Source organism: Ochotona princeps, chromosome 14 (assembly GCF_030435755.1).
Source record: "Ochotona princeps isolate mOchPri1 chromosome 14, mOchPri1.hap1, whole genome shotgun sequence".
Lineage (NCBI taxonomy): Eukaryota > Metazoa > Chordata > Mammalia > Lagomorpha > Ochotonidae > Ochotona > Ochotona princeps.
Genome location: NC_080845.1, coordinates 78310 through 105675, shown reverse-complemented (window position 1 = coordinate 105675; position 27366 = coordinate 78310). Strand labels below are relative to the sequence as shown.

Here is a 27366-nt window from a genome sequence, read left to right as displayed (position 1 = left end):
TGGGAGCTCCACGCGGCCTTGCCAACGGGAGCCATTCTCCACCCAACTGCACGGTTCCCAGCAGAGCCCCAGTCCTTGTGCTGCCCGCCCCACCCCCACAGGCTGTCAAGGCCCCCTCGTCTGAGCAGCTGTCAGCCTACGGGCTCCCCACAGGCACACCTTGCTCAGAGCCAGCACCTGCCCACATCCAGTGCATCCCACGGGAAGCCAGCCTCTGAGGACCCTGCTGACTGTGGGAAGGGGCAGAGCAAGGTCCGGCTGTACGTCTCGCCATCCACCGCCATGGGCAGGGCTCAGGCCTCAGGTGTGGGCGCCTGCAGGGCAGGGAGGCGGGAGGCTGAGGCTCACGCACGTGCCGGGAGCTGGGCTCAGGAGACGCCTTCCTCCCAAAGTCCTGGCCCCTGGTCAGACTGCGCGGCCAGCGGCTGCAGGAGAGGATGGGACAAGAGGGGCAAGGAGGAGGGGACGGGCTGCCGACCACGGGTGCCTGCTCCAGCCCATGTGGGAGACCCGGGGGCTCTCGGGCGCCTCACTACCACCTCCTGAACCTCCCCTGCCTTCCAGGACAGCAGACCTGTCAGCCTGCCCAGATCCCACCCCAAGCCCCCACGCGTCAGGCAGGTGCTGTGTCCCACCTCATGGCTGTACCGGAACCTGAATGGGACTCACACAAACCCGGGGCAGGCCACATCTGGGCAGCCGCCAGGACGGCGCGCTGACTGCCCGTGGGGACAGTGGGATGGATGTGGCGAGGTGGGTGACCAAGGACGGCTCCCGAGAGGCGTGGTCACAGACAGCAGAGCCTGACCCTCAGCACAGGCCTGGGCAGGGGCAAGCCAGGGCCTGCCGAGCTCGCCCTGGGCACACGCCCCACCAAGCCGAGGGCGACTGCTGACCGTGCCGAGGGCACGTGCTTTCAGGGAGGCCTTTTCAGGGAGACAGCACGCCTTGGGAGTCGGCACGGCTGTGCGCAAGCGGCCGCCTGGCTGGCCCTTCTCCCTGAGACAGGGACTGCTCCGGCCAGGGTGCCCCGCCCTCTCTGCTGGTGACTGGCAGGGCGGCCACCCACATGGCCCAGGTGGGCGTGTCTGACACGGTCCCCTCCGCTCACCCGCCTGCACTGGGAGGTGAGCATTGCGTGTGCCTGTGCCTGCACGTCTACAGCATGAGTGTGTGCACACAGCGGCGAGCTGCCCGCCCCTCATGGACAGTGAGGGCCCCAGAGGCCGTCGTACCCACAGGAAGAGCCCTGCCCACCGCCATGAGAGGTGAATGCGGAGGGGGCGGCCAGGCTGTGAGGGCAGGGAGGCTCCGCCCCTCCCGCCGTGGCCAGGCTGGCAGGAAGGGTGAATCCCCAGCTCACAATGAGGGTTGGTAGCGCCCCTCTACCAGCCCCTCGCTGCCCCATCCCAGGTTGTGTGTCCAGCTCCCGGCCCTCTGCCCGCTGTGTTCCAGGTGGCATTGTTGCAGCAATGTGCCAAGGTCATTCCCAGGAGGCTCCGACCTGCACCCACGGCTCACCTGTGTCCGTCTGGGTGGGTCCCGTCCACACCTGGAACCTGGAGGGCAGGTGGGTCCCTGGGGCATCCACCATGCAGGTGGGCCCGGACGGACACTGTGGGGCTGGACTTCCAGGGCTGTGCTGGACACCCATTGTACCCCACAGAAGACAAACAGAACTGCCAGGGCAAGGAGTGCCCGGCACGTAGAGACACACCCACACCTGACACACCAACACACCTCTGACAACCCACATCTGACACACCAACACACCTGTGACACACCCACATCTGACACCAACATACCTGTGACACACCCACATCTGACATACCCACACCTGCGACACACCTACACCTGACACACCCACACCTGACACACCAACACACCTGTGACACACCCAACCTGTGACACACACCCACACCTGACACAACAACACACCTGTGGCACACACCTGCAACACACCCACACCTGACACACCAACACACCTGACACACCTGTGACACACCCACACCTGACACACCAACACACCTGTGACATGCCTACACCTGACACACCAACACACCTGTGACACACCCACACCTGACACACCAACACACCTGCAACACACCCACACCTGACACACCCACACCTGACACACCTGTGACACACCCACACCTGTGACACACCCACACCTGTGACACACACCTGCAACATACCCGCAACACACCCACATCTGTGACACACCCACATCTGTGACACACCCACACCTGTGACACACCCACACCTGTACACACGCCTGACACACCCACACCTCACCTGTGACACACCCAACCTGTGACACACACCCACACCTGACACACCAACACACCTGTGGCACACACCTGCAACACACCCACACCTGACACACCAACACACCTGTGACACACCCACATCTGTGACACACACCTGCAACACACCCACACCTGACACACCAACACCTGACACACCTGTGACACTCCCACACCTGTGACACACCCACACCTGTGACACACACCTGCAACATACCCGCAACACACCCACATCTGTGACACACCCACACCTGTGACACACCCACACCTGTGACACACCCACACCTGTGACACACACCTGCAACATACCCGCAACACACCCACATCTGTGACACACCCACACCTGTGACACACCCACACCTGTGACACACGCCTGACACACCCACACCTCACACACCAGCACACACCCACACCTGTGACACACCTACACCTGTGACACACACCTGACACCCACACCTGTGACACACTCACACCTGCAACACCAACACACTTGTGACACACCCACACATGTGACACATACCTGCAACATACCAGCAACACACCCACATCTGTGACACACCCACACCTGTGACACACACCTGCGACACACCCACACCTGTGAGGTCACCCAGCCAAGCTCCTGAGTGGCCCCATGTCAGCAGGCCCCTGGCCCAAGGCCCCTGCCTCCACCCAGGGGCCCCAGGCTGCATCTGGTCATCCCCCACCTGGTCCTGCATAGGTTTCCCCTCTCCCTGCCCACCCCTGCCTTTCTGTTTACCCCACACTGGGCTCCCACGTGTCCATCCCGGCTAGCAGCTACCCACCGGTCTCCCTCTGATTTTAAGGGATTTAACCTAGTGGGCCTAGTGGGTGGACAGATCAGATCCTCTGGCCCCAAACGACCTCTGTGGTTGGGGCTGGGCCAGGTGCCCAGGTTTCCAGGTGGGCAGCAGAGGCCCAAGCTTGGGGACCCCTTTTCTCTGAGCCCCAGAACCAGATGGGACTTAAAGCAGAGGGTAGACCCCTGAGGCTTCCCCCAGTCATCCCCCAGTGCCACCGTCCCTCCCTCCATACCTATGCCAGTCACTGACATGCCCCTACCCCCTCTGGCTCTCCTCACTGCCCACACTGCTGACCCCTCTGGTCTCCCAGACCCCCTCCCTCAGCTACCGAGGTCACCTCCACCTCCTCCCCACAGCCTCGGCCACACAGTGCCAGCCCCAGGAGTTCTTGGAGTCCCTTGGGCCTGTGATTGGTGCTGGGTGACTCATAACTGGTACTGAGTAACATGTGATTGGCACTAAATGACCCATGATTGGTGCCCAGTGGTCGTGTGATTGGTGCTGGGTGATCCCATGATAAGACTGACACTGGATGACCCTGTGATGGGATTGGCACCAGGTGACCCTGTGATTGGCTCTGGCCTCTCCTGATGTAGAAGGTTCTAGAACATGCTTGCCCATTTGGCTCCAACCGAGGCATGGCAGTTCTGTGAGGGCCAAGCGAGGGCACGTAGAGCAGACAGGCAGCAGTCTGTGGTGCACCAACCTTGTTTATTTCACGCTGACCCTGAGGGCACATTGGTCTGCTCCCCATGCCGGAGCCACCACCCACAAGCAGGGCCACCAGGGGGCGGGAGGCAGCACTCCTGGATCTGAGCCAGAGGGAGCCCCTTCACAGCACAGCATGAGCACAGGAGGCTGTGGGCAGGGCATGGTCATGAGAAGGGAGGCAGGTTCAGTGCCTGGGGTCCCCGGCCCTGCCAAGCCCCACCCTGGGTGCCCCTCCTGCCCGCCTCTCCCGGGGCGGGCGACTTCAGGGTCAGAGTGCCAGCCGTGGCACCCAGCCCCACAGCCCTGCCGGCCCTCACCATCTTTCTGCAGTAAGGTAGAGGACTTGGAAAGCCCCAGGATGTCCGAGATGGTCAGGAACTGCTTCAGGGTCCAGAAACTAGACAGCAGCCGCCGGCCTGCCAAGGGGACAGTCACTCCAGACACAAGGCCGACCAGGCCTCTCACCCCTCCCTGCTGCCGCCAGCCAAGCAAGCCCACCTGCCAGGCCCGGCCCAGAGCAGGGCACCTTCCAGGGACCCGGTGGTTCTCTGCCAGCCTGCACCCCTGAGCTCGCCCTCCTGCTCCAGTGACACCAGCCCCGCCCCGCCCCTGCTGACCCCAACGACCCCAACCTCAGGCACTCACTGAGCAGCAGTAGGCTCCTGTAGGTGCGGCTGCCGCGGCCCAGGCGCAGCTGGACAAGGCCCTGCTGGTAGTCGGTGAACAGCACGTGCAAGCCCTTGACCCCCTTCACTGCAAGAGAGCCCAGGCCAGCCCTGCCCATCAGGACTCAGGCCCGGCCAGCGGCGAGCCCCACCCCCTCGACCACCTCACGCACAGGTGTTCCGGAACACAGCCTTCTTCCTGTCCTTCTTCAGGGTCACCTCCCAGGACTGGCAGCCCAGCGACCTGGCAACGGGGCAGACGCCAGCTGGAGCCCAGGGCTGCCTCGGTCGCCCCTGCTCCCATGGGGTGAGGTCATTTCTGCTGTTCCGGAATGTTCTACCTGGGACCACGGCCTGTGTGTCCCCACGCCCACTGCCCGCTGGGTGCCTCTGAGCTTTCTCCTCCCCACCCCCACCCCATGGGCCCTTTGGGCCAAAGGAACCAAGAGGCAGGCCAGTCCTGGTGGAACCAGCCGAGGAAGGGGCACCAGCAGCCCCTGGCCCACCTGCTGAGGGCAAGCGTCATCTTTAGTTGATCCCGCTGGTGCACCGCCAGCACCAGCGCCCCCAGCTTCCTGTGCTCCTTGGCTGGCATGAACCCCTGGGTGTCAGTGGCAATGGCCAGAATATACCAGAACCCTGAGAACTGCAGGGGAGGGGTCACCGGAGGGTACAGTCAGGGGTGGCTCTCATTGCTATCCTGTGGGGCCCCTCTCTTCCCGGCTGCAGCGTCAGCTCGCTCCCCCTACCTGCCCCACTCTCTCTGCCTCCTCCCCTCCCTCCCTCCCCCTGCCCTCCCTCCCTCCCCGTTCCTGCTTCCCCCCAACTTCCTTCTCCACCACCTCCTCCCTCCCTCCCTATCCCCCTCCCACTTGGCAGCTCTGGGCTGCTGCTCTGGGGGGCCCTAGCCCCTGCCTCCTGCTCCAAGCGGCACCAAGTCTCACCTTGTCCCAGTTGGTGCTATGGGACTCCCGGGGGGTGTCCTCCTGCGGCTGACAGCCCACAGCCAGGACGAGCAGCAGCGCTGGCAGCCGCAGCCACATCCTCCTCCTGAGGTGGTGCAGCAACTGAGGTTCTGCCAGACCCGCGGCCGTGGGTGAGTGGCCCCCAACCCCCAAAGGGGCAGGGCAGGGCAGTGGGCAGGTCTTGGGTCCCACCACGCCTCCGGCACTGGGCCCTGCCTTGGTGGCCTCCACAGGGCCCCTGAGCTGGGCGCCCTCACAGACACCTCATGCCCCCAGCGTCCCAGCCCGAGGTTGGCATGTATCCCAGGACAATCCTGGGCCCTCCTACCCAGCAGCAGCCACCTGACCCCCAGACGACCCCAGGTGGGCACAGGTGAGTGCGTGAGACATGGCTGTGGGACACGGACCCTGGCAGCCTTCTTGAGGCAGGCGTCCCACAAAGACACCAGTGAAATACGCACAGGCCCCTCCTGCCTCGCCCCCACACCTGCCAGAACCCACAACCATAGCCACCGGTTCTGGCCTCTGCGGTCCTACTCCCCTCAGCCAAGCCCAGAGACTGCTGGGGCTGGACTGGGGCAGGCCACCTAGGGTGGGTTGAGGCAGGCCCAGACTGTCCTCCCCCAGCAACCCAGCCAAGGGTCGGGTTGGCCACCTGTGCCAGCTCCTCCCCCACGTGGTGCCTGCACAAGCCCCCTGCTCCAGATACAGCCCAGACTGACCGGCCTGCAGCTGCCGTGCCATGTCAGGGCCAGGGACCCAGCAGCTCTGGGCACTGAGGGCTCCTGTCCTCGGGCTGACCCGTGCTAGCATCCCACCCCTTCCCCAGGCTGCCCAGTGTCCGCCCACCAGTCTCAAGGCATCAGCTGCATCTGCTTGCGGAATCACTTTATTCTGGTGTCAGGGAAAGCCCCAGAGCAGGGCAGGGCCTGGCCAGCCTCTCCGGGACACTGCAGCGCTGACCCTCACTGCAAACAGGGGACATGCTTAGGGCCTGGCTCGGCCCCACGCCCTCCCCTCTCCCGCACCTGGACCGCAGGCTTGGGCAAGGTCCACCCAGGGCCCACCTCAGGCAAGCCAGCTCAGCACGTGCCTACCTGGAGAAGCTTCTGGGCGCAGGTGACTATGAGGGAGGCCAGGCAGCCGTGAGAATAGGCCCTTGCCGCTGCACCCCCCGCAGGACAGGCCCCACAGCTGTCCACCCCCCAGGACAGGCCCCACAGTGACTCCCCCAGGACAGGCCCCACAACTGCCCACCCCCCAGGACAGGCCCCACAGCTGCCCACCCCCCAGGACAGACCCCACAGCTGTCCCACACAGGACAGGCCCCGCAGCTGCCCGCCCACCCTGGTCTTGGCGGCCACCCACCATCCTTCTGCAGCCGGGCCTGCTGCTGGGCCAGGAAGCCCAGGCCGTTGCTCCACTTGCTGAAGAGCCGCAGGGCCTCACGGCTGGCCGTCTCCGTGCGACCTGCAGGGGGCGCAGCCCTGGGCGCCTGGGCCTCCCCCAACTCTGGTTGGGCAGGGTCTTCCCTAAGCCCCCTCCCCAGCCGGCCAGGACACTGTCCCACTCACTGTACAGCTCCACCGTGTTGAAGGCCTCGTCCCCGAACTCCAGCTGGGTGAAGACCACTGCGAAGTCTCGGAAATTGGTGCCCAGCACACGATACTCCAACACGCCGTGGGCTGCCACGCACACACCCCACGGGGGCTGCTGGACCCACCAGTCTTCGGCACGGGACCCCCATTGTGGGCCTAGAGCCCCAAACCCACCTAATCTTGCTTCAGTAACACACAGGTGTCTGTGCTGGGCCCGGCTCTGACCCTGAGAGGCGATGGCCCCTGGCCCGGTGCCAGCACCTGCAAGGGTCTGGGCACCCAGCTCGCCCACCCTGGACCTTTCACCTCTGACCTCTCCCTGAAAGGGCCACGCAGAGGCCTCTGGGCCAAAGCCAGCTGCCCCGGCCCGGTGACGGGGTGTCGGCCCCTGAAGCCAAGGTACTCACAGGGGCTCTCAAAGACCCAGCCCGACGTCTGCTTCACCAGCTCCATGTCCTGCCGGGAGCACCCATCCAGCCTGGCCGGGAGGGGCGCGGCCGTCAGCACGAGGGCAGGGGGCCCAGCCTGGCCACGGCCGGGCCAGGCAGAGTGGCTTCCTCCCAGGCCCGGACGCCGGCGCTGCCAGAGCCACGGGCCACAGTCAGGCACGCGAGAGTCAGGGCCTGGCGGTGGCCGCGGAAGCCACCACGGGCCGATGTCCCTCGGTGGTCAGTCCCAGGCGTGGGTAAGCCTGAGCAAGCACGGCATGTTCCAGAAAAGGGTGACTCTTCCAGGCAGGAGGCCACCACAGCACGGGGCCGCCAGAGCCCAGCCCTGAGAGGGCAATGGGGCTAGCCTCTGCCTGCGGTGCTGGCATCCCACGTGGGCACAGAGCCAAGTTGCAGCTGCCCAACTTCCCATCCAGCTCCTACTCAGGGTCTGGGAAAGCAGTGGAGGACAGCCCAGGGTTTGGTCCCCTGCGCCCACATGGGAGACAGGAAGCGGCTCCTGGCTCCTGGCCCCGGCCTGCCATTGCAGCCATTTGGGGAGTGAGCTAGTGGATGCAGGATCTTTGTGTCTCTCCTTCTGTCTCTAACTCTTTCAAACAAATACACACTGTGGACCGCTAAGGACGTTGCTGAGTGTCGGAGTGGGGGCAGGGTCCCATGGACGACATGGACCTGAGCTACAGGCGAGAGGGGGTCATGGAGCTGAGGACGGGGACCATGGGGGGCCAAGGACAGGGGAGGGGAGGGGAGGAAGCCACCGGGGGTCAAGGATGGGTGAGCAGGGGCGGGGCCTGCTCTGAGGGGTGCCCGGGATACAGCACTCCAGCTCTGGTCCTGCCATGCGCTTGCAGGCTGCGGCCCCCTCCCTGCTCACCTGTGCCGGGAGACCTGCAGCCGTAGCCCGTTGCCAGGAGTGAGCGTCACCAGGACGCCCTCAATGCCCCTCACATCCTTCTCCAGGGCGAAGTCCTTCTCCCGCGAGGCCACGGCCAGGACGTACCAGGGCCCCAGGAGCTGCGTGGGCAGCGATCAGACCTGCAGGCTCCTGGCCCCCGCCCCTGCCCCACGGGAGGGCTTTACCTGTGTGGGGTCCAGCCTGCCCAGCCACAGCGCCGGCACCCTGGGCACGGGCGCTAAAGTGAGCAGGGCCATGAGCAGGGTGGCCCTCATCTTCCCAGGGTCTGCTTGCACACCCCTCGGCACGGCGCACCAACCCCAGCCTGGGGCCCTTAGAGATCTCCAGGTGCCCGGCGTGGGCGGCCAGTGACTCCTGGGCAACAGCACAGCCTGGCCACAGCAAAGCAGCCGACCTGGGACGCCACCCAGCGGCCTCCGGCTGCCCCGCCTCCCCTCCCGCCCGCTGCCCCGGAGGGTGCCCCAGGAGCACCGTGAGGCTGACCACCCACCAGCTCCAGAGGCAAGGCCACCCTCAAAGCCAGGCCTGCTCAGATCCAGAGTGCGGGACATGCCAGCCAAAACAAGGGGACCTTCCGGGTGCTGTGGTTTCACAGACATGCGTTCCATCATCACAAAGAACACCAAGTCCCAGACATCCACCCAAGAGGCTCTGCCCCCACGGCCGCCCTGCGCCCACGGCCTCTCTGCTCACTGACCCCAACCACCCCATCCCCACGGCCGCCCTGCGCCCACACCCCACCATCCACGCCTGCCTCCCCAGGGCCCGAGAGCCCACAGCGACCTGGGCTTCCCTCACCCCAGCGAGGCGGCCCCAGGCCCCTGGTCCCTGGAGTCTGCCCAGGGAAGGGGCATTGCCTGGGGAGCCCCGAGCAGAGCTGCCCACAGGCGTCACTGCCCTCCCCGGCCAGGTCTGTGGAGGGGGCACTCAGGCGGGCTGTGGACTTGGCTGGAGAGGGCAGGAGGCCCCACAAGGGACACCACAGAACAGCAGGGAGGCTGTCTGATGAGGTTCCACAAGAGACAGGGTGTGGCTAAGAGCAGGGGTCCCTCAGGAGAGCCTGAGGGGGGCAGCAGAGGGCAGGGCACCTGGGGGTGGCAGAGGGCAGGGAGCCTGGGGTGATGGCAGTGGACCTGGGAGGCAGCAGAGGGCAGGGGGCTGGGGAGGGTGGCAGAGGCCAGTGGGGCTGGAGGTGCAGCAGAGGGCAGGGGACCTGGGGGGTAGCAGAAGGCAGGGGGCCTGGAGGGGCGGCAGAGGGCAGGGGCCTGGAGGGGCAGCAGTGGGCAGGGGCCTGGAGGGGTGGCAGTGGGCAGGGGGCCTGGAGGGGCAGCAGTGGGCAGGGGGCCTGGAGGGGTGGCAGTGGGCATGGGGTCTGGAGGGGCAGCAATGGGTCAGGCCAGACAGGGGAGGTGTGGGGACTGCAGCTTGGGCCCTAGCGGGCTTCCGGCTTCACCAAGGCCTGACTGGCAGTCTGTCCACTGGGTGACCTTGCCCTGTTGACAGGGACCAGGCCTCCACCCTCATGGTTCATGGGGATACGGCCAGGGAGGGAAGGCCATGGGCAGGGGAAGCTGCTTGGAAGGCCGGCACCCTAAAGAGGCTGATGATCACGGATTACAAACCCATGTTCGCCCACGAGGAGAGCGCCCAGCACGGTCACCCGAGGAGCGTGTCCGCGAGCGCGGCCGCTGTGACCTGCAGGTGATCTCACATCCGCGTCGCGTCCGATTTGTACACACAGAATAAAACGGACTGGGCCTGGCTCTGGGCTCGCGCCACAAGCCAGCACGGGCACCAGGGGCAGGTCGCAGTCCTCACAGTGGGCCAGCTGCTCCCCACAGCACACCTGCCCTCAGGGAGTGTCCACCCTGGCCCAGCCGGGAAGTGGCCAGGATCGGGGGGTTCCCCAGGAGGGGCGCCCAGCAGCCCAGCCACACTCCAACACCTGCGTGAGCTTGGGCCAGGCACCCTGGGGTCTCTCCTTGCCTCTGATGCTTGCAGGGCCTGGGCCATGGACCCCCACACCTGTGGGCCCCCACCCCCCAAAACAGACACTCAGGGTGGAGGGTGAGTCATTCAGGTTTATTCAGAGCAGGTGAGGTCCAGTGAGGGCAGGAAGAGGCCAGACCAGAGGCTGTGAGCATTGCAGGCTGGGGGAGGCCCTCCCCTAAATCAGCTCCTGCACACAGAAGGCAGGGTTCTGTAGGGTGTCGGGCAGGGCTGAGGCAGGGAGGGGCCTGTGGGGTGCTGGGCAGGGCTGAGGCAGGGAGGGCCTGTAGGGTGCTGGGCAGTGCTGAGGTAAGAGGGACCTGTGGGGGCCAGGGCAGGGCTGAGGCGGGGAGGGCCTGTAGGGTGCTGGGCAGGGCTGAGGTAAGAGGGACTTGTGGGGGCCAGGGCAGGGCTGAGGCGGGGAGGGCCTGTGGGGGCCAGGGCAGGGCTGAGGCGGGGAAGGCCTTTGGGGCCGGGCAGGGTTGGATCTGGGGACCTCACCTACTGCCTCAGTTTCCCTGCCTGCATACGGGACAGCCTCTGTGGAGCACGGGGAGTGCGGCCACCCCGGACCCCAAGTCCCAAGTCTGACAGGGACATTGGCCAGAAAGCCCAGGATGGCGGAGTGGCACTCACGTGGTCAGCAATCTTGCACAGGTCACTAGGAAGGAACACAAAGTGAGGGCGGGGCGGGGCCGGGAGGGTGGGAAGGCCAGGAGGGCGGGGCCGGGAGGCGGGGCGGGGCCGGGAGGGGCGGGGCTGCTGATGGGGCGGGGCGGGTGGGCGGGGCCGGGCAGGGCCAGGGCGGGGCCGGGAGGGCAGGGCCGGGCGCGTGGGGCGGGGCGGTGGGCGTGGTCTGGCCCGGGCGGGGCCGGTCCTGGGGGCGGGGCTACTGACGGTCCGGCTCCGGGAAGCGCAGCTCCTGCTCGCCGAAGCCGCGTTCCTGGGCCACTTGGTGGAACTTGTCCCAGGCCTCTTTGCTTGGCTCCAGCTTGTGGCCTAGGAGCGGGGGCTGAGCTGGGCCGGCCCAAGGAGGGCGCAGCCCCCGCTCCACCCCGGGGGCAGGGGCTTACTGTAGAACTTCAGGACCCGCTGGGCGCGCCCGTCCACGGAGGAGGACATGTCCAGGATGGCGAAGGTGACGTAGTCCGTGGCCACCACTTCCACATCCTTGCTTCCTGGGAGGCAGTGGGTGCTGGGCGCCCGGCCCCCAGGCTGGGGGCTCCACTCCAGGGCACCCCGTCTTACGCAGGCCTGCCCGTGGAGCCCACCCGTACACCGCACACTGCCCCCTGGACACCTTACCAGCCTCTACGATGATCTTGAACTTGCGTGGAGCGTCCCCCTGCAAGACCTGTTCCCTGATCTTCACACAGTGGTCCTTTCTGGAAAGACAGTGAGCTGCCACACCTCCTGCAGGGAGCGGCCCAGGCCGGGGGGCACCCCCAGACAGACGTCAGGCCAGGCGGGGCCAGCCCGGGCAGCCGACCACTTGAGAAGCCCAGACACGCCATGGCCGTGCGCGGGACACCTCCCTGCGGCCCAGTGCTGGACTCAGCCTCCAAGGTTGCTCAAGGGAGGCCAGCCCCCAGGCCTGGTGGGACTCGGTTACCCAGCCGGAAGGCGGGACACAGCCACCCTGGACCTGAGACTGGGGCTCCCCCAGGCCCACCCCTCAAGCTCACAGCCGGCATGGGGCAGGGGGTGGCCGCTGGCCAGGGTGGGCCCACTCTCGGCCAGCTGAACTCACTGGAAGTAGGAGGTGGTGAGGCCCAGCTGGCCGTTATCCAAGCTGATGAGCACGGCACTCACGGGCTGCCCGGGGCTCAGGGCCGGGGACTTTCTGGCAGGCTTGGTGGCACAGGCGATCTCGTACCAGAAACCTACAAGCTAAAAGGGACAGCGGGCTGCTTGGGGGCCCCAGGATACCAGCAGGGCCGCCTCCCCCACCCAGGGCACCCTGGCACCTCACACTGCCCCACAGCCCAGGGCCTCTCTACATGGCCAGGGCAGCCCCCACACCACCGAGCCCACCCAGGGACCTTGGAACCTCACACTGCCTCTCCCCCACTCCCACAGCCCAAGGCCCCTCCGCATGGCCTGGGGCAGCCCCCACACCACCGAGCCCACCCAGGGACCTTGGCAATGTCCAGACTCTCCGGGCCTTGGGCCTCAGTGACCACCGTCCCCAAACACAGCCCTAGCAGAGCCAGCAGCGCCGTGCCCCCCATGTCCTTAGAGTAAAGAGGGTTGTAGCCCTGGGCACTGGCCCCAGGCCTTATATATGTGGCATGAGCACCGTCCAGGGCATGGCCAGCCCTCACATCTGAGCAACACGTCTCAGACCAGTGGGCAGCTCACCCACCTGCCAGCCAAATGGAGCCACAGGGCACTGCCTGCGGCCATCTGTGCACCTGCTGGTCTCCCCCTGAACTACCCCACAGGTTTGGGAAATGGCACTGGCCCAGGTTGCAGGGCCTGGTGCACACCTCAGCCCCCCAACAGGTCCCATGCTCTGAGGGTCTGCCAGGGACGGGGGCACAGGTGCCCCAGCCTGAGGGAGACCCAGCACGCTGAGCACAGGGAGGAGGGAGCCAGGCCAGCAGGTCCTCAGCACCCCCTCCGAGCTGGGGGAGGTCCCCGCAGCCAGCCAGTGCCCACCCAGGGCAGCTGGTGGGGGACACTCTCCCTCCTGCCCACATGACCACCCCTGTGGGTGGGTGACCCTACAGAGGGCACCAGGAGGGCCAGGAGCAGCCAGCGAACACACAAGAAGATGGGCTGCCTGGGGAGAAAGAGGCCACCAGGCCAGGCCTCCCGGCAGTTCTCATAGTCCCCTGCCGTGCAGCCCTGCCCAGGAGCCAGGACATCATGTCAGAACTGTGCTGGTCAGTGGAGTCCACAGGGCCGAGTAGACAGCAGGCAGACCCCTACTCAGGACACCCATGTCCCACATCACAGTCCCGGTAACTCTGCTTCCAGGCTAACTCCTAGCCGGCAGCTGACCACTTGGGCCCGTGGGCTCCCCACCCCACCCCACCCCACAGCTGCTGGCTCCGGCCTGGCCCAGCCTGAGTGCTGTGGGTAATCGGGGAGCGAACCATGGAAGGCAGATCTCCCTCTCTCCCTCTCCCTCACACACAGCCCTGCCTGGCGCAGCTCCTCGTCCTGCCCCACAGGTGGACAGGAACCAGAGCTGGAGGGACTATGGGCTCCACCTGGGGGGACGCAAGCACCAGGTGGACTGTGGCTGGTCTGTCCCACACGGGGCTGACAGGCAGCCTGTTAGATCAGGGTGCCTCTCTCATGTGCCCCACCACCACCCCAGACTGCAGTGGGGGTGCTGGCCTCATAGACTGACACCCCCACCATCTGCCGCACCCCCCAAAACAGACACTCAGGGTGGAGGGTTAGTCATTCAGGTTTATTCAGAGCAGGTGAGGTCCAGTGAGGGCAGGAAGAGGCCAGACCAGAGGCTGTGAGCATTGCAGGCTGGGGGAGGCCCTCCCCTAAATCAGCTCCTGCACACAGAAGGCAGGGTTCTGTAGGGTGTCGGGCAGGGCTGAGGCGGGGAGGGCCTGTGGGGGCCAGGGCAGGGCCGAGGTGGGGAGGGCCTGTGGGGTGCTGAGCAGGGCTGAGGCGGGGAGGGGCCTGTAGGGTGCCGGGCAGGGCTGAGGCAGGGAGGGGTCTGTAGGATGCTGGGCAGGGCTGAGGCGGGGGGGCCTGTGGGGGCCAGGGCAGGGCTGAGGTGGGGAGGGCCTGTGGGGCATCAGGAAGGGCTGAGGCGGGGAGGGCCTGTAGGGTGCCTGACAGGGCTGAGGCGGGGAGGGCCTGTGGGGGCCAGGGCAGGGCTGAGGCGGGGAGGACCACTCCTGTTGCCTTAGTCTCCTATCTGTATGCAGTACAATCTCTGGGGATGGGGAGCCCCCAAAACAGAGCCCACAGGGCCTGCCATCCTCAACAGGACCTGCTGGACAGCAGGTGAAACAGGGCCCCCAGGGACCCCCATCCCCCAATTCTGTGTGGGGTCAGTGCCCCACAGGCTCTGGCTTCTGTCCAGACCAAGCAGATGTGCCCCTGCCCATCAATGCTACCAGGTACCCCAGCCTGAGGGCTGGACGCCCTGCACCCTGTCCCAGCTCACAGTGGCCCAGCCAGGCCGGGGTCTCTGGCACAGCCCAGGGGGCTCACCTTCTTCAGCATCCTGGCACACTTCCCTGGAGAACAGGCAGAGGAGATGAGGTGCAGATGGCCAGGGGACCCCGCCCAGGCCCGGCCTGGCTGCCCACCCAAGGCCCTGTAACTCACCCTGCCGGGGAAACAGGTAGAGGCCAGTGTGTGTGGTCAGCTCCCGAAACCGCCACAAGCCGGCCATGTCCTCGCTCTCCAAGCTGCGAGCTGCCCGAACAGCAAGCTGCATGCGACGGGCAGGGCGGGCAGGGTCCCCCCCCCAGGTGGGGGCAGGGCAGGGCAGGGCAGGGTCCCCCCGGGTGGGAGCAGGGCGGGCAGGGTCCCCCCCCAGGTGGGGGCAGGGCAGGGCAGGGTCCCCCCGGGTGGGAGCAGGGCGGGCAGGGTCCCCCCCCAGGTGGGGGCAGGGCAGGGCAGGGTCCCCCCTGGGTGGGAGCAGGGCGGGCAGGATCCCCCCCAGGTGGGGGCAGGGCAGGGCAGGGTCCCCCCGGGTGGGAGCAGGGTGGGCAGGGTCCCCCCCAGGTGGGGGCAGGGCAGGGTCCCCCCTGGGTGGGGGAAGGGTCCCCCCTGGGTGGGAGCAGGGCGGGCAGGGTCCTCCCCCCTCCGGGTGGGGGCAGAGCTCACTCAGGTACTTGATCACAGAGAAGTCCCGCCCCTGCCACAGCATGGACACCCGCAGGATGGCGTAGCCCTCATAGTCTGTGTCCAGCACCCAGATCTCCCTGTGGCCTTGAGAGCCAGCGGGCCGGGTGGGAGCTGGAGGGGCCCTTCTGCATGCCAGGGACTCCCCCACCCCAGGACCCCCAGAGCCTAGACCCTGGAATGAGGACCCGGTGTGGTGGGGGGCGGGGAGCAAGAGAGCAGCACCAGGAGGCATGTGGGCTGGGAGGGCGCGGGGGAGGGCACGGGCACGTGGACACTCACCAGGAAACATGAACTTCCCCACGACGTCGGTCTCCAAGCCCAGAGCTGTGTCCACCTTGCAGCTCCCCGAGCTGAGGAGCGGCAGAGGACTCCTGCTTCCTGCCTGCTCCATCTCCCCACCCCTACTCAGTGCAGGACGGCGGGGCTGCCCAGCCTGTCCCCAACACCGAGCTGAGCTGCCTGCCCACCGCAAGGTCCTCCCACATGTGGACTGATGGGCTCTGTGCTGGCCTTGGAGAGCAACGGCCCTGCCCTGTCCCCGCGGAACCCTGGGCCCTCACTTGTTGTATGCGGCTTCCACGACCAGGCTGCTCCCGTTAAAGGCGATTAGCAGGCCTTCCACCCGATTCGGGGCGTTCAGCGCCAGGCTGTGGTTGGAGGCCACTCCAGCTTCCCGCCAGAAGCCGGCCATCTGGAGAGAGGAGAGGAGCCGTCCCCAGCCCCCGGGACTGGCAGAGACCCCGGGCGGAGCTGTCCCCAGCACCCGGGACTGGCAGGGACCTCGGGCGGAGCCGTCCCCAGCCCCGGGACTGGCAGAGACCCCGGGCGGAGCCGTCCCCAGGCCCCGGGACTGGCAGAGACCCCGGGCGGAGCCGTCCCCAGGCCCCGGGACTGGCAGAGACCCTGGGCGGAGCCGTCCCCAGGACCCAGGACTGGCAGAGACCCTGCCTACCCCATCCCCGCCCGAGGGCACCCACACCCCGGGAGGCCTCTGCCCCTGACACCCTCAGGCCCCTACTGCCCCAGCCCCAAGCCAGCCTTCACCTTCTGCTGGTCCAAGACCACCATGACTGGCTCCACCTGCAGCCGGGACACAGTGAGGATGCCCAGGAGGGCACGCAGCAGCCCAGCCTCCATGCTGGGTGGGGTGGGCGGCTCGCCGTCTGCACTTATACCTGGAGGCGGCCAGTCTTGTGCGGTCACACAGAGCGCCGTGGGGCTGGCCTGGCTGCTGGCAAGCCAGCATCCGTCCGTGGACACCCACGCCCGGCGTAGGCCGCCGGGCCAGCTGGCAGCCTCACCCGCATCCTCCCAGGCCAGCAGCCCTCCTTGTAGGACGCCTGCGTCTGTGGCCTCCTTCCACGCTGGGCCCGGGGACCTGCCTGACCCCGGCTCCTCACACTCCCAAACTTGGGGTAGCACCCAGGAGGGCTGCATGATCCTTGGGGCCCCAGAAGAGAATTAGGCAAAGGGGATGAAGGTTACTCGGCTCTTCTGGTCACCAGCCCTGGCCTCCTGAGGGTCCCCATATATGGGAACGGCCGAGCTGAGACTTTGGGGGCTAGGGGAGGACCACAGGGCTCAGTGATCAGGGCTCAGCATGCCCCTGCAGGTGTTGCCAGCCAGCTAGGAGGCCCGGCTCCCATCCCAGCTCCCTGCCAACTCAGACCCTGGGAGGCAGCAGGGCAAGTGACTGGGCTCCCGCCGGGCTGGTGGGAGAGCGGGGCTGGGGGCTTGGGTACTTTTTCTTGACTGTTACACCAAGAGGTGTCCTGCCCAGACCTCGCGTCCAGCACCCAAGCCCAGCCAGTCACTGGCTCCTCCGGACAGCAGTGAGAGGTCCCTCAGGCCAGAGGTGAGCTTCTGTGTTAACATGTGTTTATTGGAAACACAAAACAACAGGATTTCCACCTGCTGGTTCCATCCCTAAATTACTACAATGGCTTAGGCTGGGCCAGGCCAGAGCCAGGACTCCATCCGGGTGTCCCAGGCACTTGGCCGTCCTCGACTGCTCTCCCAGGGGCACCAGCAGGGAGCTGGATGGGAAGTGGAGCAGCCAGGACTTGAACCAGCGCCCACATGGGATGGGCACAGGTCCCACTGTGCACCCCCCACTGAGAAACCTTAAAACAGACTATTTTTATTTCGAGACCAATTCACTTGTGACACAAAATGATGATGATAGTAATAATAATAATTAATAAAGACCCTGGCATTTTGGCACAGTAGGCAAAGCTGCCTCCTGCAGCACCAGCATCCCATATGGGCGCAAGTTGGAGTCCCGACTGCTCCACTTCCAATCCACCTGCCTGCTTGTGCCCTGTCCCCACACCCGACAGCCAGAAGCAACCCTGGCTCTGGGCAGCCCTGCCCTGGCTGGGCAGCCTCCTGGAGCGCTGGGCAATCAGTACTGGGACCGCCAGGCTGTGCAGCTGCTTATTGGTGGGAAGGAAGCGCAGGGTGGGCTTGGCTCCAGGGGCGGCGAGGCCTTAGCACCCTAACGCTGGTTTTCAAATTCAAGAGATAAGTCCCTTTAAAAACAGACTCACCCTCTGAAAATGAACTGAAAATAGAACACCTTCCTGCCCGCTGTCCTCTGCCCCTTGCTCATCCTCCCTCTAAATAAAAGGAAGAAAGAGGCCAGGTGGGCGGCTGCCCCGTGTGCCCCCTCAGGTGGCAGAGGACGTGAGAGGCCCTGGCATCGGCAGCATGGGGTTCCCAGCTGCCCTGTGGCCCTGGGATCCAACCCGCTGAACCGCAGAGGGGCAGGGCCTTGTGGTCAGGAGGGGCCCAAGTGCCGGGACCACCGTGTGCCCTCTCAGTGAGAAACCCTCCAAGGCTTAAAGCTGCACCAGCACCAAGGAGCCCCGGCCATGGGGCAAGCCAGGGCAGACCGTCCCCATGCTAGCTGCCACTCCCGAAGCTCAGGGTCCTGAGGCAACCAGGGCCACCCTGGCCAGGCAGCAGAGGCAGGGGGCCAGGAAGTGGGGGCTGCCCGGATCCCTGGGCACAGGATGCGGACAGCCGCCCTGGGGCCTGGGGCTTCCGGCTCCTGCCCCCATGAGAGCCGCAGGCACAGCCGAGCAATGGACCGGAACCTCAAGCCTCTTCCCACCCCTGGCCAGACTTCTGCAGTGTGGGCAGTGGACACGGCTGGCCAGCAGGGCCTGCCTGGGGCATGGCCGGGGACAGAACGCCACGACCCTGGGTGGCCCCTCCGCACCCTGACCCTGTGGGGAACAGGGAGTCCAGGCTCTCGGGCTGACCACTGGGGGTTTGGCTGGCAGCCCATGTCCTGGCGTATTGGGCACCAAACCCAGCCATGCCCTCACAGCCAGGCTCCGACCTCACAGACGCTCTGGGCACCACCACCACCACAGCCCAAATGCGGTGGGGACTCCAGGGCCCAAGATAGGGCTTGAGGTGCCCTCCCCCAGGGCGTCCCCCAGGAAGCAGGGACCCGCCTGACTTGGCAGCTGTTTATTGGTGGGAAAGAGGCATAGGGTGGGCTTGGCTCCAGGGTGGCGCGGCCTTAGCTCCGGGCTCAGCCTGCAGGGGGAGACACGGCTCTGTCCACCTGCTCCCTGGACGGTGCCCCCTGCCCCTCAAGCTGACACCCACAAGGCCAGGGAGGGCTCACGGTGGCACCTCTCGTCCACGCGGGGCGGCTCCCCAGGTAGCACTGCTGTCCCTGTGGCCCACCCAGGCTGTGGACCTGCCACACTCCCCCCAGGCAAGCCAGGGGCGGGGGGGGGGAGCGTCCTGGAAGAGGTGATGCAGGGCCGGGCCGGGGAACCAGCTGACCAGGCAGGGCAGTGGTGAGTGGGGACGGGCAGCCCAGGAAACCCCTCAGGGCCTAGGCACTCACCCTGTGCCCCACCTGGGGACAACCGGGGGGCTTCAGAGCGGTCAGGGGGTTCCGTGCCCTGGGGGGGCGCACACATCTGTGGGGAGAAGACGCTGAGCTGGCAGGGGCAGGGGTGGGGAGGATTGGGCGACCCTCTGCCTTCTCCGTATGGGGGAAGCAGGGGGCTAGGGAGGGCGGTGGGCAGCAGCTGACGTACCCGGCCTGGGCAGCTCAGCCATGGTGTGGCCCAGCAGGCCGACGGTCGGGTAGAAGTCATGGAAGGCCTTCAAGGCCTGGGGGCTGGGGTCCCTTGTCCGACCTGGGGCACAGCAGGAGTCCCTGTGGACTTGGGCAGGGGATGGGGCTCGGGAGAGGATGTCCCTGGCCTCAGCTCACCTCCCTGAGGGACCCCTGAACCAACTAGCCCCCTCCCAAAGTGTAGTGGGGCCCCCCACTCAGGGGAGAGGACAGAGCAGGCCGAGTCAGGGAGGGATCGGGATCAGCCCGCTGGGCAGGTGTCGGCCCCAAACACCAGCGGCCCTAACCCGGAGCAGGCGGGGACAAAGCCGGACCGCGGACCCAGGGCCCTGTGGGCGGGGCCTAGGGAGGCGGGGCTGCGGGCGTGGCTTCCAGGGAGCGCGGTGGGCGGGACCTGGGCGGGGCTCTGCTGGGGCGGGCCTGTGGGCGGGGCCCTGCTGGGTGGGTCTGGGGGCGGGGCTCTGCTGGGGCGGGGCTCTGCTGGGTCGGGGCCCTGCTGGGTGGGCCTGTGGGCGGGGCTCTGCTGGGGGCGGGGCTGGGGGCGGGGCCCTGCTGGGTGGGCCTGTGGGCGGGGCCCTGCTGGGGCGGGGCTCTGCTGGGTCGGGGCTCTGCTGGGGGCGGGGCTGGGGCGGGGCCCTGCTGGGTGGGCCTGTGGGCGGGGCCCTGCTGGGGCGGGGCTCTGCTGGGTCGGGCCTGGGGGCGGGGCTCTGCTGGGGCGGGCCCGGGGGCGGGGCTCTGCTGGGGGCGGGCCTGTGGGCGGGGCTCTGCTGGGGGCGGGGCCCTGCTGGGTGGGCCTGTGGGCGGGGCTCTGCTGGGTCGGGCCTGTGGGCAGGGCCCTGCTGGGGCGGGCCTGTGGGCGGGGCTCTGCTGGGGGCGGGGCTGGGGGCGGGGCCCTGCTGGGTGGGCCTGTGGGCGGGGCTCTGCTGGGTCGGGCCTGTGGGCAGGGCCCTGCTGGGGCGGGCCTGTGGGCGGGGCTCTGCTGGGGGCGGGCCTGGGGGCGGGGCCCTGCTGGGTGGGCCTGGGGCGGGGCTCTGCTGGGGCGGGCCTGGGGGCGGGGCTCTCACTGTAGAGCTGCACCGCTGTGCTGGCTGCTCCCTCCAGCTCCTTGGAGATGAAGAGGATGGCGAAAGAGTCGTAGTCCGTGCTGGCAACGCGCACATCCAGGTAGCCCAAGGCTGTGGAGGAGGCAGAGGCCCAATGCACAGCGGAGCCAGGTGGGCAGGGCTTGGCCCCTGCCCACCGCCCATGGTGACCATCCACAGGCACTGTTACCTACCTGGAACCCTGAAGTGTCCCTCAGAGCCCACCTTCAGGTACTGGGCGTCCACCTGGCTGCAGCTGTCTGCCCTGGGAGACACCGGGTCACACCCTGCCCTGCGGCAGGCCCCTCCCGCTCCCTCACCCCTGCCTCTCACCTCGGGACCTGCACCTGGACGCTGAGGTTGCCTCCCTCAGTGGCGTTAACGATTCTAGTGGACATCAGAAAGTGGTCCTTCTCGCCCAGGAAGGCCTGGCAGTCGGACGCCATAGCCACCACATACCAGAGGCCGGAGAACTGTGGGGCGGCTCCGTGAGCCACAGGCAGGGGCAGCTGCCCCTGCCTGCCCAGGTGTCGTGGGAGACAGCCCAGGGCCTGTAGACAGGCTCATCATGAGGCCCAGGTGTGGGTCCATCTGCCCTCTGGGCCTGAGCCCCCATCCTGGAGGCCACAGCACTTGGAGCCTCAATTCTCCCAGCTGTGAAATGGGCCACATACACACACACAGGGCTGTTGAGGACCCGACGGAGGGTGGCTCTAACAGGTCTGCCAGGCCAGGGCAGGTGAGCACTCCTTGTCACTGATGTTACAGGGAGGCTCGGTCCCCATCCCTCCAGCCTACAAGGTCCCCAGTACCTTCTGGGCATCAAAGCTGGGCTGCACCAGGACCTCCACCTGGGCTACGGGTCCCCAGGGCAGCGCCAGCAGCAGGATCAGCAAGACCAACCTCACCCCCATGCCTGCACTGGCACTTCACACTCCCACACCCGGGGACCGCACTTTATAGCCGCTGGGCTCACCGGGAGAGCGGGCTGTGCAGTGGGAGGCCCCCTGGCCATCGTCCCCACCTTTGTCTATTGTCTGCTGGCCCCGGGGGTCATTTCCTGAAGGGGTTCCTTTCCAGGTTGGCCCTCAACTGGATTATGGGATCAGCCAGCCCTAATTACTGCTTGTGCACACGTGCAGGTGGGGGTGACGCCGGGCAGGCGCCATGGGCGGGCAGAGGATGGAGCCCGCTGGGGGAGACCGTGCATGGTAAGCTCTCCATGTCCGTACAGGCCCCGGGGATGCTGGGCCGGGAGCACCCTGCAGCCTCGGGGCACAGCATCCAGACCCATCCTGGCGCCAGCATCCACAGGCCTCAGCCCAGCAGGGCCACAGGGTCTGAGCTGGGACAGGAAGGGGCAGGGGGTGGTATGCTGTCTGCCCAGGGCCACCGGAACAGGTGCTGGTTCTCAGCCAGTGTTCCTGCCAAGCTGGCCTGCAGAAGCAGGGAGGATGTTTACAAAACACAGATGAAGGAGTTAATCCCCTACTTCCCTGCAGACTAACCGGGATAGATCAGAGAGGCGCGTTGCCAGGGCAACATCCAGCCGGGCAGATGGAGATGGGAGACCAGAGCAGTGGGTGCCCTGGTCCAAGGCGGCCTCCGGGGCCTGTCCATCCTGCAGGTACAGCAGGACAGCACGGGCCTGGGCCACCCCCTCCTGCAATGTTCCCACTGCAGGCAGGCAGACCTTGGCAAGCAGCCAGCCTGGAGCATACATGGCCCCCAGCCCACATGGCAGCCAGCCCCAGGGCACACACAGACCCCAGCCAAGTAGCTCTCACCTTTTAGAACACCTCAGCAGGGGTTCCGACCCCTCTCACAGACCCAGCCTCTGAAAGACAGACCCCCCCCAGGCTGGGTCACAGAGGCCTACAGCTCCCCCGTGCCCAGGAGGCCACTTCTGTGAAGGTCAGGCTCCGTGTGTGCGGGGAGGCCAGGCGTGTGCGTGGGAGCCCATGTGTGCGGGGAGGCCAGGCGTGTGCGTGGGAGCCCATATGTGCGGGGAGGCCAGGCGTGTGCGTGGGAGCCCATGTGTGCGGGGAGGCCAGGCGTGAGCAGGAGGAATGCTGTGACTCAGGCCTCCAACCCCGCGGTGGCCCAGGAGGCTACAGATACTGACCCACTGTGTCCCCCACAACCAGTCCTGTTGGCTCAGGCTGCCCCTGAGGGCCCAGGGACAGGCCCAGCAGGGGTGCTAGCTGGAGGGGAGGGGTCACAGCTCAGTCCCCACACTGCCCTTCAGCAGGAGGAGCGTCAGGACGCTGCCAGACTTCAGAGCCCCAGGCCTCTGGGGGATCCGAACCAGGAACCAGGAAACCTTCCCTCCTCAGAGGTCAGACCCGTGGCTCTGGCCATCGGCTTACATTTTGTTACCAGAGGGGAAAACAGGAACGGCCTCAACCCCAGGGCCTAAGGCTGGCAGAGATGAGGGGCTGCACACACCCAGTAACAGTGAGAGGTGACCGAGTGACCAGGCCCGACACTGCTGGCCGGAGTGCGGCCCCAACGGCACGCCGCAGGGTGCATGCGGAGCTCTGGTCCGCTCACTCCTGGGTGTCGGATGTCAGGTGGATGGGCCCTGGTGACTCAGGGCTCCTAGTACAGGGGCCCCTCCCTTCATGGTGAACGCGCCCTGCGGGCCATGCTCTTTTTGCGAAAGCATTTCACAGAAGTTAAGCAAGTCAGACCGCACTGTCCCGTCCCAGTCACGGCCTATTTCCTCAAAAGACAGCGGGCCGGAACAAGTGCGTTTCCATGCTGGTCATCTTACCTTAAACAACAGTGACCTCATGCTACCCTTCCCTCCACGTGTACTTGAACTTGACAAGGGCCTCGCGTTACCTTCACAGAGGAGGACGGGGCCAGCCCCGACCCGTACCCACGGGCATGCTCCGCTCCCCGCAGCTGCTGCTGGCACAGCTTGGTGCCCCAGGTCCCCTCCATGGCGCTCCAGCAGCTCCCGGGGGGCCAGCTGAGCCTGCACACCCAGGACAGATGGTCCTCGGTCACCGTGCCACCAGGTCACCCTCAGGCCCCCTCACACCCACGCACTCCCTCTGTGCACCCACACCTCAACTCTGATGGGGCCACAGGCAGATCCCAGCCCAGCGCCGCACGTCCAAGCAGTGACCCCTGAGCACACAAGAGAGTCCCAGGCGACAGGAAGCTCCCCTCAGGCCCAACAGTGGTATGTTGCCAGGGAGTGGGTCCTGGGCGCTGGGCACTGCCAGGCCGTCTCTCAGCTCAGCCCTCCACGGCCACTGCCGGAGCTCCTGCTGTCACCCAAGCTGGGTGACTGACCAAGACGGGGTTCAAGGATGTGTCCCCCGCCATCTCTGCTCCCCAAACACACCCGGGGAGGGTCTGCCCTTCCCCTCCCCTGACCCCAGCAGCCTGCTGGAGGCTTTATGGGTCCCTTCCACAACCCGGTGAAAGTGGCTTAGTTCTGACCGGGCTGTGGGACTGCACCTGCTCACGTAGCACCCTGGGCCAGCTCCACTTCCTGCCAGGAGGGGCAGGCCAGCCTCCCAGCCAGGCCCTGCCCACCACCAGGCCTGGGCTCCAGCACTCAGCCCACCCAGACCCTGCACCTGTCTTAAGCCAAGCAGCACACCAGCCAGGTGTCCAGAGCTGACCCTGGGCACTGCAGAGGGGCCCCTGCGAGAGTGAAAGCCGGCTGGAGCAACCCACCCCCCGAGCACAGAGCCGCAGGGTATGAGTCTCCCCAAGGAGAGGCACGCAGGCTCACTGCCAGCCGCAGGGACACAGCAGAGACTGGAAGCACACTCCGGGCCCTGCTATGGCCACCGCCTGCTTGGCCAGGACCCATCTCCCCCAGTGTCCCTGCCCAGCGCCCTGGGCTCCGACCTCTCCTCCAGGCGTGCACCTGCCACCTGGGCAGGCAAGGGCTGCAAGTCCTCCATGGACCCCGGTGGCAGGCACAGGGCCCGAGTGGGCTCCACAATGAGTGTTACCACCTGCTAAACACTGCACCCCACACTTCATCTGGGCCTCACACAGGCTGCAGGGGCCCAGGGCTTTGGGCCGGCCTGCACTGTCCCCCCCAGGGAAGGGGAGCAGCTGGGACTTGAACCAGCACCCATGTGGCAGGTAAGTAACACAGGCCCCAATCATTCCACACAGCACAGCTTGGGCCTGTTTTACACGGTTTGTTTTTATCTGAAAGGTAGACAGGAGATAGCCAACTTGCTGGCTCTCTCCCCAACGCCCGCCACAGGCGGGGTACCTGGAGCTGCGGATGGCACCCTCATGTGATCTTCATGGACCCTCGTGTGGCCTCCCAGAGCCCTCCTCTGGTCTCCCAGTGCCCTTGTGGTCTCCCAGAGCCCTCCTGTGGCCTCCCAGTGCCCTTGTGGTCTCCCAGTCCCCTCGTGGACTCCCCAGTGCCCTCCTCTGGTCTCCCAGTGCCCTCCTGTGGCCTCCCAGTGCCCTCCTCTGGCCTCCCAGTGCCCTCCTCTGGTCTCCCAGTGCCCTCCTCTGGCCTCCCAGTGCCCTCCTGTGGCCTCCCAGTGCCCTCCTCTGGCCTCCCAGTGCCCTCCTCTGGTCTCCCAGTGCCCTCCTGTGGCCTCCCAGTGCCCTCCTGTGGCCTCCCAGTGCCCTCCTCTGGCCTCCCAGTGCCCTCCTGTGGCCTCCCAGTCCAGGAGCCATCTCCTCTGCGTGAGGGCCGAGACCCGCTGCCCACTCCCCTGCTCACACACTCCCGCGGCTGGGACCCCGGCACCCACGCCGAGACAACGACCATCACATCCCCGAACGTGAAAGCGGGCGGCAGAAGCAGCCGGAGCCCGGAGCCCTGAGCTCATCCCGCCGGCTTCCGCACGCCGGGCTCTGCTCCCGCTCCGCCACGCATGCGCCAGGGCGCCCCGCCCACACCCACGCCCCGCCCCCGCAAGGCTCCGGTCGGCCCTGCCCACACCCACGCCCGGCCCCGCCCCCGCACAGGCCCGCCTTGCGCCTGCGCAGGCGCACTCCGCTCTGTGAAGCTACCCCGCCATGGTGAACCTGGGGCTGTCCCGTGTGGACGACGCGGTGGCCGCCAAGCACCCGGTGAGGACGCTGGCGAGGCACGCAGAGCGCCAGGCCTCAGGGCTGACCTGAGCGCGACGGGGTTGGAGGGGTCCCCTTGAAAGAAAAGCCTAGCAGGGGGCACCCGTTGCCCCTGAATGGGGCAGGCGGACGTGTGCCCACTCTCAGGGTCCCCCACCAGGCACTGGGCACTCTGGGAGCAGGTAGGCTGTGCCCACCCTCAGGGTCCCCCACCAGGCACTGGGCTGGAGGAGAGGCCGGAGGGGCTGTGAAGGAAGGAGGGCCCAGCCTTGCACCCTGCTCACCCAGGGCCTCGGGGAATACGCCGCCTGCCAGTCCAGGGCCTTCATGAAGGGCGTGGTCAGCTTCATCTCAGGTGGGTGTGGGTGCCTGGGGCCTGCCCCTGCCTGGGTAGTGCTTGAGGCCAAAGCGGCGATTGCACCTGCGCCCTCCGTGGGCTGACCGGTAGGCACCTCCGCCCTGGCAGGTACGGGCACCACCTTCATCCTGCTGACCTTAGCCCAGAGGAAGTTCGCGTACCATCTGCAGTGGAGCCTGCTGGGGGCCGTGGGTGGGTACTCCTGGGCGCAGGGGTACTCCAGGGGTGTGGGGTGGCTGTGGTTCTGGCTCCTCTGCTTCCAGCGCGGGGCCCAGTTCTTGGGGGGACCCTGCCCACCCCGACTCGTGTGCAGCTGCCCCCTGAGAACAGAGGCTGAAGCCCCAGCCCATCACCCCACTCCACAGTCGTAGGCTGTGTGGCCAGCTATGGGGTGACCAGAGTGGAGTCCCAGAAATGCAGCGACCTCTGGCTTTTCCTGGAGACGGGGCGGCTCCCCCAGGACCAGGACACAGGTAAGGGCCTGGGGGCCACAGAGGCCGGGGGCAGGGGGCGCCACAGGGCCCTCACTGCAGGGGTGAGGCCCTGGGAAGGGCGATCAAGGAGCTCTGGTGACACGTTGGGGCAGGGGCGCCCACTCCTGACAGCCAGTCTCCTCCCTGTGGCATGCAGGGGCAGGGCCTGCGTGTACCCCCTGGGGGTGGGATCTGGAACAGTGACTGACAAGCCTCTCTCTGCTTCTTCCAGGTGGGCGCAGCTAGGGGCACCTGCAGGCAGCCTTCCGTGTCCCCCAGCCTCAGGCTGGCCCACCATGCAGCCCCACTCCAGCCAAGTCCCGTGCATGGCGAGCCCCCAGGTCTGACAAGCTTGGCCAGCCTGCCTCGGGGGACCAGCACAGCGGACTCCCCATGGTGCCGTGGCATACACGGGCACCCCGACACCTCCTATCCAGCCCCTGTGTCCCCAGCAGGTGCAAGGCTAATACACAGCTGTGCTTTCCCAGGGGAGTCTCCAGGAGTGACTGTCCAGGGCTGAGGAGAGCTCACGGGTGCCCTGGCCACCACACGGCCGGCCTGGGGTCCTGGGAGGGCATCCCACACCTGCACCCAGAGCCAGGGCCCCTGGGACCAAGGAGGCCTCTGCGCCGAGGTTTCTGATAACCACTCGGAGCAGGCCGCCTGCCTGGCTTCCGAGACCAAGGGGAGGGCTAGGCCACAACCCTGGGCCCACCCCTGCTCTGAAATATCTTCACAGGGCACATTGACGGGGCTAGAGTCCAAAAACAGGAAGGGCCACCCACAGCCCTCCAGCAAGAGAAACAGGAGGCCATCCCAGCCTGCCAGGCCCCCAGCCCAGCCCCATCCTCCCCCAGCCCAGGTCCCTGCTCCCCCAGCCCCCTGCTCCTCCAGGCCTGTTCCCACCTCCCCCAGCCCAGGTCCCACCTCCCCCAGCCCAGGTCCCTGCTCCCCCAGGCCTGTTCCCACCTCCCCCAGCCCAGCTCCCTGCTCTCCCAGCTCCCTGCTCCCTCAGTGCCCTG

At 66.8% G+C, this 27366-nt stretch overlaps 6 protein-coding genes across 7 annotated transcripts; 1 reads left to right on the top strand and 5 right to left on the bottom strand.

The window, feature by feature from the left end:
• Positions 1–261: 261 nt before the first annotated feature.
• Positions 262–5879, bottom strand: LCN10 (lipocalin 10). 2 transcript variants are annotated; one of them, XM_058672479.1, is made up of 6 exons: positions 5448–5879; positions 5010–5149; positions 4677–4747; positions 4484–4591; positions 4156–4254; positions 262–314 (listed from the first exon to the last, which is right to left on the bottom strand). In XM_058672479.1, exons 1-6 carry the CDS (start codon positions 5544–5546, stop codon positions 301–303), a joined length of 531 nt encoding a protein of 176 aa, XP_058528462.1. In that variant the 5' UTR covers positions 5547–5879; the 3' UTR covers positions 262–300. The 2 variants fall into 2 exon arrangements, with proteins under 2 accessions (XP_058528462.1, XP_004593688.1); XM_004593631.2 differs by lacking the exon at positions 262–314 and adding an exon at positions 3886–3985.
• A 671-nt stretch (positions 5880–6550) lies between these two features.
• On the bottom strand, positions 6551–8741 carry LCN6 (lipocalin 6). The gene is made up of 6 exons (XM_004593630.2): positions 8596–8741; positions 8390–8529; positions 7474–7544; positions 7043–7153; positions 6837–6938; positions 6551–6591 (listed from the first exon to the last, which is right to left on the bottom strand). The coding sequence occupies exons 1-6, from the start codon at positions 8683–8685 to the stop codon at positions 6551–6553; spliced, it is 555 nt and encodes a 184-aa protein (XP_004593687.1). The 5' UTR covers positions 8686–8741.
• A 2568-nt stretch (positions 8742–11309) lies between these two features.
• On the bottom strand, positions 11310–12651 carry LOC131481939 (epididymal-specific lipocalin-5-like). The gene is made up of 5 exons (XM_058672834.1): positions 12559–12651; positions 12171–12310; positions 11726–11805; positions 11494–11598; positions 11310–11419 (listed from the first exon to the last, which is right to left on the bottom strand). Exons 1-5 carry the CDS (start codon positions 12649–12651, stop codon positions 11310–11312), a joined length of 528 nt encoding a protein of 175 aa, XP_058528817.1.
• A 1177-nt stretch (positions 12652–13828) lies between these two features.
• LCN8 (lipocalin 8) lies at positions 13829–16456 on the bottom strand. The gene is made up of 7 exons (XM_058672697.1): positions 16298–16456; positions 15814–15944; positions 15533–15603; positions 15233–15337; positions 14729–14818; positions 14612–14637; positions 13829–13941 (listed from the first exon to the last, which is right to left on the bottom strand). The coding sequence occupies exons 1-7, from the start codon at positions 16388–16390 to the stop codon at positions 13930–13932; spliced, it is 528 nt and encodes a 175-aa protein (XP_058528680.1). The 5' UTR covers positions 16391–16456; the 3' UTR covers positions 13829–13929.
• A 2829-nt stretch (positions 16457–19285) lies between these two features.
• Positions 19286–21343, bottom strand: LCN15 (lipocalin 15). The gene is made up of 4 exons (XM_058672833.1): positions 20774–21343; positions 20635–20705; positions 20423–20533; positions 19286–19419 (listed from the first exon to the last, which is right to left on the bottom strand). The coding sequence occupies exons 1-4, from the start codon at positions 20884–20886 to the stop codon at positions 19286–19288; spliced, it is 429 nt and encodes a 142-aa protein (XP_058528816.1). The 5' UTR covers positions 20887–21343.
• A 4042-nt stretch (positions 21344–25385) lies between these two features.
• On the top strand, positions 25386–26685 carry TMEM141 (transmembrane protein 141). The gene is made up of 5 exons (XM_004599773.2): positions 25386–25513; positions 25802–25868; positions 25980–26063; positions 26237–26344; positions 26577–26685. The coding sequence occupies exons 1-5, from the start codon at positions 25460–25462 to the stop codon at positions 26588–26590; spliced, it is 327 nt and encodes a 108-aa protein (XP_004599830.2). The 5' UTR covers positions 25386–25459; the 3' UTR covers positions 26591–26685.
• Positions 26686–27366: the final 681 nt, after the last annotated feature.